Below are 12,376 nucleotides of genomic sequence, written 5' to 3' on the forward strand. Positions count from 1 at the left end.
GCATTAAAATCATTCAACATTCCATGTAGACCATTTTTTAATAAAAAAATATTTTTTTTTTTAAATTTGAACCAGACAGTACTGCGTGGAGTAGGCGGCCCAGGTGGCTGACGAGGCAATTTGCACTGAATTGCGCCATATAGCGAGAATGCCTGTAATCTATTGTACAGTGTGGCAACCCCTCAGTGATGCCCCCACCTAAAGCCTTGTATGCTACATAAGCCCCCCCCCCCCATCGCTGACCTGGCAGCCATAAAGTCGGCAACCATGATATATTTGTTAATACTTTATTGGCGTCATTCACAAGAGGGGTTTGGGCTGCACCTGGGGGCCACCGACATGTCACCTCCTGCTCAGTGACAGGAGTCAGATGCTGCACTGTAACATTATGGGGGTTATTCTGGTGATTTCCCAGCCTTGTGAGTCCACCAAACCCCGCCCACCGAATGCCGGGCCGCCCACCACCCCCTCGTAGCGTGGGTTCGCCCGCACTGCTGCGAGTGAATGTTTAACAAAAACATTAATTTACCAGCTCTAGGGACCCACCCCCATCATTGATGGCAAGGGCCCATGCATATATACGGTTTCTCTGAGCAACCCCAATCGTTCATGGTCAGGGCCACAGTACCTATTATTATATATTGGTCGTTCTATAATAGGACTCCAGGAGCCTAACACAGGCAGTAAGAACCGACACTAAGGGTTAGCATTTCAGACACTTTGAACATACTCAGGGGGTTTGGGTTACATGAAATTCAGAAGGGACCATGGAGATACTACAAAGGGGTGACAGTGATTTGGGGATGATCATTTGCATTATGTAGGAATACACGGGCATGGAACACTATACTTGGAACCCTAGACCCACAATGGCAGAGATAAGAATACTCAGCGAGAGCCTTGCAGGCGAATCACAATCCAGCCATTTCCACCACCCTGTATTTCACCTCCAGCTGCCTGGCATAAATGTATTCCCCTGCCACAAATGGGTGCTTTGCCCATTGCAGTACCAGGAGAGGCAGCCATCTGGGTGCACATTTGCCAAAATGTGAATTATTTAAAAATTATATTTATCTCTTTTCTTGCCGCAGTGACCAAACTCTGTCCCAGTGCCAAAGCTGTAGCTATAGGCTGTGCACTGTGTGGGCACCAGAAATAACAAAGACATGGGTGTGTGTGCCCTCTTATACCAAGTCTTCTGCGTGGTCTGCACTATTCCCGGTACCAGGACTTGCACTAACCAATCACTGAGCCTGGATATGTACATGGAAGTATCCTGGAGATGAGGGAAGTACAAACAAAAAGATGGGGGATGAGGGGTACAGAAGGAAGTGGGTGAAAACTGGAGTGAGGGGGCTACGGGTCGGGTGGAAGAAGGTGAGTGGGATAGAAAAGGGCCCAAATTTTTAGTATAATATAATCTTAAATAACGTGGCAGAATAGAATACAATGGGAGTATTATATTGGAAACATGTCTTTGGTGCAGTCAGTGTGTAGTATACCAATGAGTGTGTATTAGCAGCCACCAGAAAGGAGTATACCAACCTCCAACCAAGAGCACCAATCTGAACCAAAATTATCTGGTAGCTCAGTAATGAATATGTGTCCAGAATAAAGGGGTGAGGCGGTAACCCTAATCACATTATATTATATTATCTTATGGCGTTACCCTGTATTACAGTTATACTGGTTCCCAGCACATAGACTAGAATAGAATTCCTTTATTCGTCTCACAATGGAGAAATGTCAGTGTTACAGCAATAACCTCATACTGACGGAACACCCTCACAGAAATAACATCATACTGACGGAACACCCTCACAGCAATAACATCATACTGACGGAACACCCTCACAGCAATAACATCATACTGACGGAACACCCTCACAGCAATAACATCATACTGACGGAACACCCTCACAGCAATAACATCATACTGACCTAACACCCTCACAGCAATAACATCATACTGACGGAACACCCTCACAGCAATAACATCATACTGACGGAACACCCTCACAGCAATAACCTCATACTGACGGAACACCCTCACAGAAATAACATCATACTGACGGAACACCCTCACAGCAATAACATCATACTGACGGAACACCCTCACAGCAATAACATCATACTGACGGAACACCCTCACAGCAATAACATCATACTGACGGAACACCCTCACAGCAATAACATCATACTGACGTAACACCCTCACAGCAATAACATCATACTGACGGAACACCCTCACAGCAATAACATCATACTGACGTAACACCCTCACAGCAATAACATCATACTGACGGAACACCCTCACAGAAATAACATCATACTGACGTAACACCCTCACAGCAATAACATCATACTGACGGAACACCCTCACAGCAATAACATCATACTGACGGAACACCCTCACAGCAATAAGCTCATACTGACGTAACACCCTCACAGCAATAAGCTCATACTGACGTAACACCCTCACAGCAATAACCTCATACTGACGTAACACCCTCACAGCAATAAGCTCATACTGACGTAACACCCTCACAGCAATAAGCTCATACTGACGTAACACCCTCACAGCAATAACCTCATACTGACGTAACACCCTCACAGCAATAACATCATACTGACGTAACACCCTCACAGCAATAACATCATACTGACGTAACACCCTCACAGCAATGGGAAATGGGCGCTAGGTCGTCACCATGAAGGTTGACATACAACTACTAAAGTTTGAGAGGTCGACACATGAAATACATAAGGTCAACGTGGCCAAGATCGACAGAGTTATGAGGTTGACACAAGCGTTAGCTCTACAGCTATTACATAACACAGCATAAGGCAGCAGGATATTATTATAGTATTATTATTTACTATACTATATACTGCCATATGGGATAATACTGTGATCCCTTGTGTTGCATCATGTTTGGGGGGGGGGGGGCACAGGTAGACAGGACAGGTCCAGGTGTCTCCCAGTCACACCCCTGTCTTAGTACTGGGAGGGGGAGGGGCACAAACATCCCGAGACGCTTCTAGCCTCAGGTAAACAGAAGCACAGAGTGCGGACCAATCACAGCTCGTCCTGCTCTCTATGACGTCTCCCTCGGCTTATCAGCGGCAGCCTGGCAGGCACCGCCCCGCCCCCTCCCTGCAGACTGAGCGCTGGCTGGTGAGAAGTTGTTACAGTGTAGCCAGTGTCTGACAGGCTGGGAGCTCGCTGCATCCAGGTACCGGCTCTGCTCCCCTCTGCTCCCTGCACACCCCCTCCCTCCCTCCCTCCCCAATCCTGATACCTGCATATAGTACCTGCACCCCCTCCTGATACCTGCACCCCCTTCCCTCCCCAATATCTGCACCCCCCTCCCTGATACCAGTGTCTGACAGGCTGGGAGCTCGCTGCATCCAGGTACCGGCTCTGCTCCCCGCACCCCCTCCCTCCCCAATCCTGATACCTGCATATAGTACCTGCACCCCCTCCTGATACCTGCACCCCCTTCCCTCCCCAATATCTGCACCCCCCTCCCTGATACCAGTGTCTGACAGGCTGGGAGCTCGCTGCATCCAGGTACCGGCTCTGCTCCCCGCACCCCCTCCCTCCCCAATATCTGCACCCCCCTCCCTGATACCAGTGTCTGACAGGCTGGGAGCTCGCTGCATCCAGGTACCGGCTTTGCTCCCTGCACCCCCTCCCTCCCCAATATCTGCACCTCCTCCTGAAACCTGCACCCCCTTCCCTCCCCAATATCTGCACCCCCCTCCCTGATACCAGTGTCTGACAGGCTGGGAGCTCGCTGCATCCAGGTACCGGCTCTGCTCCCTGCACCCCCTCCCTCCCCAATCCTGATACCTGCATATAGTACCTGCACCCCCTTCCCTCCCCAATATCTGCACCCCCCTCCCTGATACCAGTGTCTGACAGGCTGGGAGCTCGCTGCATCCAGCCAGGTACTGACTCTGATCCCCTCTGTACCCTTCGCCCCCCTCCTGATACCTGCATCCCCTTCCCTCCCCAATATCTGCATATAGTACCTGCACCCCCTCCCTGATACCTGCATATAGTACCTGCACCCCCTTCCTGATACCTGCATATAGTACCTGCACCCCCTTCCTGATACCTGCATATAGTACCTGCACCCCTCCCTAATACCTGCATATAGTACCTGCACCCCTCCCTAATACCTGCATATAGTACCTGCACCCCCTTCCTGATACCTGCCTATAGTACCTGCACCCCTTCCCAATATCTGCATATAGTACCTGCACCCCATCTCTGATACCTGCACATAGTACCTGCACACCCCCCTCCACGATACCTGCATATGGTACCTGCACCCCCTTCCCTCCCTGATACCTGCACCCCCCCCCCCCCCCCATACATGCATAAGGTACCTGCACCCCCCTTTCTAATCCCTGCACCCCCTCCCCAATACTGGCACACCCTTTAAGCAGCCCTTTAATTCCTGCACCTGGATCTTCAAATCCTGATACCTGTACCCCTTGATACCAGCCCAGCACATAGTACCACAACCCCCTCCCTGATACCTGCACATTGTCCCTGCACCCCTCTAATTAGACCTTTAATCACTGCACATAGTTCCAAACCCCAATAGTCTCTGGACCTGGTTCTTGCACTCCTCTGATCCCTGCACCCCCCTGATACCAGCACATAGCCCCTGCTGTACCCCTGATATAGCACATAGCCCCTGCTGTACCCCTGATATAGCACATAGCCCCTGCTGTACCCCCTGATATAGCACATAGCCCCTGCTGTACCCCCTGATATAGCACAAAGCCCCTGCTGTACCCCCTGATATAGCACATAGCCCCTGCTGTACCCCCTGATATAGCACATAGCCCCTGCTGTACCCCCTGATATAGCACATAGCCCCTGCTGTACCCCCTGATATAGCACATAGCCCCTGCTGTACCCCCTGATATAGCACATAGCCCCTGCTGTACCCCCTGATATAGCACATAGCCCCTGCTGTATCCCCTGATATAGCACATAGCCCCTGCTGTACCCCCTGATATAGCACATAGCCCCTGCAGACCCCTGTATCTGCAGTCAGTGCACTGGCTCTCTTCTAAATGTATTTCAGATAGAGATAAGTGAATATTTTTTAGGGGAAGTACAGAGATCCCTGAGGCTGCCTTTAATGTGATCCACAGCTCTGTGTACTGCTGGGCTGATCCCACAGCTTCTAGTACCCACTGCTGCTGGGACACCTCTGTCTGTCTGTCCATGCCCCCTGTCGGCCCGTCTGTCTCCTATCTCTCTGTCTGTCCATGCCCCCTGTCGGCCCGTCTGTCTCCTATCTCTCTGTCTTTCCATGCCCTCTACTTGATCATACCAGTCTCCTATCTGCCTGCCCACCTGTCTCCTATCTCTCTGTCTGTCCATGCCCCCTGTCGGCCCGTCTGTCTCCTGTCTCTCTGCTGTCCATGCCTTCTGTCGGCCTGCCTGTCTCCTGTCTCTCTGCTGTCCATGCCGCCTGTCGGCCCGTCTGTCTCCTATCTCTCTGTCTGTCCATGCCCTCTACTTGTCCATACCAGTCTCCTATCTGCCTGCCCACCTGTCTCCTATCTCTCTGTCTGTCCATGCCCCCTGTCGGCCCGTCTGTCTCCTGTCTCTCTGTCTGTCCATGCCCCCTGTCGGCCTGTCTGTCTCCTGTCTCTCTGCTGTCCATGCCCCCTGTCAGCCTGCCTGTCTCCTATCTCTCTGTCTGTCCATGCCCCCTGTCGGCCCATCTGTCTCCTGTCTCTCTGCTGTCCATGCCCCCTGTCGGCCCGTCTGTCTCCTGTCTCTCTGCTGTCCATGCCCCCTGTCAGCCTGCCTGTCTCCTATCTCTCTGTCTGTCCTGCTACATGAATACAGAAGCTAAGTTAGTATTAATGCTTTGATGTTGTCATTATATTACTGAGAGATCACAATCTATAACCTTATTCTATACATCACTGGTTAGTGGCAGATATTTGCTTTTATATGGTAGTGTGCAGCATAAATGTTTGTCTGCTAGTGTATTAGAATCCATTATTATTATGCAGATTTTATAGTCTCTTGCTCCTTAGTTATACGGCAGATTTAGGCAACAGGGGATATCCAGCATGCTGGAATATGTAGTTCCCCTAGAACCGCAGTGTCGCATAGATACGTAATAATTCCACGCTGTAAAGTGACGGGGGTACATGGTTGCATTTACATGGTGACACTTTTGACATTCCTCTTTTCAATCTCAGCAGTATCGTAGTTGTTCTATTATATGGGGTGTTCGAGTTCCTGCTGTTATGTTTCTGATATTGGCGCAGAGAAGTGGGTTCTCCTACCAGTGACTTGTGTGGGCACAGTTGGAGGGTGACTGCCCCGGTCAGTCCGTGCTCCGGTAACGCAATAACCTGGTCCTGGATTATCCACATATCACTGACCCAGGTTCTCTGCTCCCCAGGCTCGGAAGGCAGTTTGTGTGAGCGAGGAGCCACCCGCCACCTGGAAGAGATGTCCACCTCTAGTTACTGGGTGTCCGAAAATGGGAGCGCCTCCGACAAGGACAACGTCTTCTATGAACGTGTGAGGACCTACAGTCCTATTACCAAAGGGGTCCAGTTCATGGACAGTCCCACGCCAATGTCCCCTGCGTCTCCTGGACCTGGATATCAGACGTTGTCCTGGGCCCCGGAGCAGCAGGTCCACCACATGCAGCAGGTCCACCAGGTGCAGCAAGTCCAGGTGAGATGACCATTGGTGGTGTTGCCATTTATTCTGTAGTTATTATTACCCTGCAGTTCGGTGGTATCGTCCTTAGCGCTCCGTCATCTGACTGCTAGACTCCTGAAATGCTGCCAGTTCGTGCCAGCAATGCATGCTGGTTCTTGTAGTTCACAAGTTGGGTGTAAATGCTCTAAAGGGGTATGTCACCCTGGTGCCAGGAAAATGACAATGATACCATTAATTATTTATTTATTAAGTTTCTTATATAGCGCATACATATTCCGCAGCGCTGTACAGAGTATATTTAAACATTCACATCAGTCCCTGCCCCAGTGGAGCTTACAATCTATATTCCCTACCACATATACACACACACACAGACATTCGAGGCGTAATTTTGTTGGGAGCAGGATTACCGTACAGCCGTGTTCTGCATTGTGCGTTTCCTTCCAGACTGCATGATGTAAAACCTGTTTGGGAATAGTGTCCTTGTGTGTATCTGTCACTTACATAACGCGTGCGTGTTACTTCTGCTGAGGGTATCATATTTAGGGAGAGGCGCTGTTTCTCCGAGTTGTAGAATTCTTGTTCTCTTGCATATTTTACAGCTCACACGCCCTCTTTAATCATTTAACAGTTCGAGACCAAAGAGCCCCACCTTGCCCCCCCCCCCCATCTCCATTCTGTGCCCCCTCACATTCTACTGCATCTGCGGAGACATAAATGTGATTCACCAAACTCTGCTCATGGCTGCTGGGTGTCTGCAGAGAACACACACGCGCACACACTCACACACACTCACACACACACACTTTTACACATTGAATCTATACATATATGTATAAAGGGTGGGGATCGGAGAGAATGTTATAAATATCTAATTATGCGCGTATTCCTGTTGCAGCTTGGTAGAACTTCTATGTCGCTGGATTTACATAATGCATTGTGTGTGTGTATATATATATATATATATATATATATATATATCTCTCTCTCTATATATATATATATATATATATATATATATATATATATATATATATATATATATATATATATATATATATATATATATATATATATATATATATATATATATATATATATATATATATATATATATATATATATATATATATATCTATCTATCTATCTATCTATCTATCTATCTATCTATCTATCTATCTATCTATCATAAGAAGCAGGGGTCCGGCACTCCACTTTAAACGGCAAACAACAACCACGGTGCCATCCACATAAATTGTATAAGTCCAGGTGTACCCAACGGTACACGGGCGGCACTCAGTGGATTTCTCAAGTAGCAATAAGAAACTGCAGACCACTCCACAGTTAAGGTGCGACGTTTCGATAATTTAATATCGTTTTCAAGGACTTCAAGGTCCTTGAAAACGATATTAAATTATCGAAACGTCGCACCTTAACTGTGGAGTGGTTTGCAGTTTCCTATTGCTACTTGAGAAATCCACTGAGTGCCGCCCGTGTACCGTTGGGTACACCTGGACTTTGTGTGTGTGTATGTATGTACAGGTTGAGTATCCCTTATCCAAAATGCTCGGGACCAGGAGAATTTTGAATAACGGATTATTCCGTATTTCGGAATATTTTAATATTTCAATGATGTATTTTGAAGTATCTTGCATTTATGCTGTATAAACACATAATATACACACAAATATATTTTATTACCACATAAAATACACACAAATATATTTTATTTGTTCAAAAACAAGGTTTCAAAACGTGAAACAAATTTTGTTTCACGATCTCAGCACTGAATTTGAATGCCAAGCAATCATTTTCTTGCACATATATAGTGCCAGTTACATATCATGCCCCCAGTGATGCTGTTACAAATGTCCCCAGTGAGTTTTTAGCAAAAAAAAAAATTTTTTTTCACTTTCTGGAATGTCTGGTTTTCGGAATAATTTGGATAACGGATATTCGGATACGGGATACTCGACCTGTATATATGTGTGTGTGTGTGTGTGTGTGTGTGTATATGTATGTATGTATGTATGTGTGTGTGTGTGTATACATACAGATATTTTACAGAACATTCACCTGGAAGAACCGTAGCTACTGTACAAGGTGTCATTGAAGCTGTTTGTACATAGGTGGCCATTTAGCACAGCTTAAAGAGAGATAAAGTACCAGCGATCAGCTTTTGTTATTGTTTTTTTTTCAAACACTGCCTGTAACATGACAGGATCTGATTGGTCGGTACTGTAAGCTTTGTTACATTTCCCTCCCATTAAGTGGAATTAATCAATCAAGTTGTGGTGGTTGTGTTACCAGATAAATATCCCTTTATAATCTGTATACTGGTGCCAGCGGGTAATTTGTTACAGTATGAAAGGTGATTCCTATTTGTGACTCCATGTTTCCAAGACTTATCTTTATGACAACAACAGATAATATATGTAGTATATATATGACCAGGAATAATTGTGCCAGGCTCTTGTATGTGCAGGCTCTGTGGTTGTTTTCTGGTTCTAGGATGTATCTTTATCTTCTAGCCCTCGCTCCCAATTCTCTGGGTTGTATAGAAGGGAACGGCATTGTTGACTTTCCGTATATGTTGCTATAGAGTCCATTCTCCATGTCTGACTTCCTGAGCAGCTGGTAGGAGCGTGTTCAGTCCTCTGTTATGTGACGGTTACATCAATATTTACCTGATATAAGTGGACAGAACATTATTATTATTTATTTGGGAAAGGAAATATTGTCTGTAGCTCACTCTTTACTGAGTGATACTCTGTAGTACCCCTCTCTGCGGAAGGTGTGACGTCCTTGCTGATACTCTGTAGTACCCGCTCTGCGGAAGGTGTCACGTCCTTGCTGAAACTCTGTAGTACCCCTCTCTGCGGAAGGTGTCACGTCCTTGCTCATACTCTGTAGTACCCTGCACTGTTGAAGGTGTGACGTCCTTGCTGATACTCTGTAGTACCCCGCTCTGCAGAAGGTGCTGCGTCCTTGCTGATACTCTGTAGTACCCCTCTCTGCGGAAGGTGTGACGTCCTTGCTGATACTCTGTAGTACCCCGCTCTGTGGAAGGTGTGACGTCCTTGCTGAGTGATACTCTGTAGTACCCCGCTCTGTGGAAGGTGTGACATCCTTGCTGAGTGATACTCTGTAGTACCCCTCTCTGCGGAAGGTGTGACGTCCTTGCTGAGTGATACTCTGTAGTACCCCTCTCTGCGGAAGGTGTGACGTCCTTGCTGATACTCTGTAGTATCCCTCTCTGCGGAAGGTGCTGCGTCCTTGCTGATACTCTGTAGTACCCCGCTCTGCGGAAGGTGTCATGTCCTTGCTGATACTCTGTAGTACCCCGCTCTGCGGAAGGTGTGACGTCCTTGCTGATTCTCTGTAGTACCCTGCTCTGTGGAAGGTGCTGCTTCCTTGCTGATACTCTGTAGTACCCCGCTCTGTGGAAGGTGTGACGTCCTTGCTGAGTGATACTCTGTAGTACCCCGCTCTGTGGAAGGTGTGACGTCCTTGCTGATACTCTGTAGTACCCCTCTCTGCGGAAGGTGTGACGTCCTTGCTGATACTCTGTAGTACCCCGCTCTGCGGAAGGTGTGACGTCCTTGCTGATACTCTGTAGTACCCCTCTCTGCGGAAGGTGTGACGTCCTTGCTGATACTCTGTAGTACCCCGCTCTGCGGAAGGTGTCATGTCCTTGATGATACTCTGTAGTACCCCTCTCTGCGGAAGGTGTCACGTCCTTGCTCATACTCTGTAGTACCCCTCTCTGTGGAAGGTGTGACGTCCTTGCTGATACTCTGTAGTACCCCTCTCTGTGGAAGGTGTGACGTCCTTGCTGAGTGATACTCTGTAGTACCCCTCTCTGCGGAAGTTGTGACGTCCTTGCTGATACTCTGTAGTACCCCGCTCTGCGGAATGTGTGGCGTCCTTGCTGATACTCTGTAGTACCCCTCTCTGCGGAAGGTGTGACGTCCTTGCTGATACTCTGTAGTACCCCGCTCTGCGGAAGGTGTGGCGTCCTTGCTGATACTCTGTAGTACCCCTCTCTGCGGAAGGTGTGACGTCCTTGCTGATACTCTGTAGTACCCCGCTCTGCGGAAAGTGTGACGTCCTTGCTGAGTGATACTCTGTAGTACCCTGCTCTGCGGAAGGTGTGACGTCCTTGCTGATACTCTGTAGTACCCCGCTCTGCGGAAGGTGTGACGTCCTTGCTGAGTGATACTCTGTAGTAACCCTCTCTGCGGAAGGTGTGACGTCCTTGCTGATACTCTGTAGTACCCCGCTCTGCAGAAGGTGTGACGTCCTTGCTGATACTCTGTAGTACCCCGCTCTACGGAAGGTGTGACGTCCTTGCTGATACTCTGTAGTACCCTAGTAAATGTAAATGTAAATATAAAGCATACAAAATAAATAAAAATAAGCAATAAAAGCAACATATGAGTTATAACAAATTACATTTAGAATTCATCACGTCCTACAGTAAAGACATGGTTGTTTTTTGGACCTGGAAATCTATATAAAGGAAAATAAAATTCAGACTAGATCTCATGTGAAGAAAGTGAACGGGAATAATATGATCTCCTATAATAACAACCATCATCGCCTGTGGATAAAAAACATAACGGGAGGACAATTCTGCCGGAAGAGAAGGAATTCCACGGAAGAACACATTTTTTTGAACAACAAAGCGAAGACCTAAAAAAATAATTTCTCCAAAAAGGATATGAAAATAAATTTTTAGATGAGCAAATGACTAAAACAAAATCTTTAAATAGACAAGAACTGATCAATTACTCCTTAAAAGAATAAACTGAAATGTCGATGGCTTTCATTACATAATTTAACAGCAATCAAAAAAAAAGATAGAAAAAATGCTGGAAGAACTCCGGCATGTGTTAATGCTAGATGAAGAACTGAAACAAAAACTTCCATCAAAACCAAAAATAATATAATAAGAGCAAAAAATCTAAAACAAACAGCTATCTACCAGTTCAAAAAGAAGAAAAAAAGAAAAAAAACATTGAATGGCTTTTTCCATTGCACAAAATGGGTACAGAAACCAACAGACAAGCACGAAGCTGACGAATCCTTTTCTTCAAAGAAGAACAAAAAGACATTTGAAGTCAAAGAACATCTGTCTTGTGAAACAGAGGGGGCAATATATCTTCAGGAGTGTCCTTGTGGACAAAGATATGTAGGCCAAACGAAGAGAAAAATAAAAATGAGGATCGCAAAACACGTATTTAACATAGAGAGGCCTACAGACCGCAGTGTATCTGCCCATTTCCTAGAAAAACATAGTCAAGACCCGAAAGGTTTAACCTTTATGGGAATTCAACATGTTGAACCTCACTGGAGAGGAGGAATTGCCATAACCACCTTGAGAAAAATTGAAACAAAGTAAATCTATTTATTGGACACACTTGAGCCCAATGGCCTGAACATTGATATTGAACTAAAAGCATTCCTCCAACACATACAAGTCAACCCCCATTTTTCGTTCCCTTTTTTTTCCCATACTGTATCCTTCTTTTTCTTCTCCTATTTTTATATCATTGTTGTTTTTTTTTTTTTTTGTTTTTTTTTATTTTTCACTTTTTATTTCTTATGCTTTTTTTTTATTTTATTTTTTTGTACAAAAAAAAAAGATGCATA

The 12,376-nt window shown here is 46.4% G+C and overlaps 1 protein-coding gene across 2 annotated transcripts in view; it reads left to right on the forward strand.

The window, feature by feature from the left end:
• Window positions 1–3,126: 3,126 nt before the first annotated feature.
• Window positions 3,127–12,376, forward strand: part of POF1B (POF1B actin binding protein) — a 65,791-nt gene continuing 56,541 nt past the window's right edge. Inside the window, exons 1-2 of one of the 2 annotated variants that reach the window (XM_083160353.1) lie at window positions 3,127–3,236; window positions 6,453–6,733. In XM_083160353.1, coding sequence (XP_083016479.1) covers window positions 6,503–6,733 — 231 coding nt within the window. In that variant the 5' untranslated portion in view covers window positions 3,127–3,236; window positions 6,453–6,502. Of the gene's footprint in view, window positions 3,237–3,715; window positions 3,811–6,452; window positions 6,734–12,376 lie in introns of those variants that run through there. The other variant, XM_083160352.1, reaches the window with a different exon arrangement.

Source organism: Crinia signifera, chromosome 9 (assembly GCF_055691185.1).
Source record: "Crinia signifera chromosome 9, ASM5569118v1, whole genome shotgun sequence".
Taxonomy (NCBI): domain Eukaryota; kingdom Metazoa; phylum Chordata; class Amphibia; order Anura; family Myobatrachidae; genus Crinia; species Crinia signifera.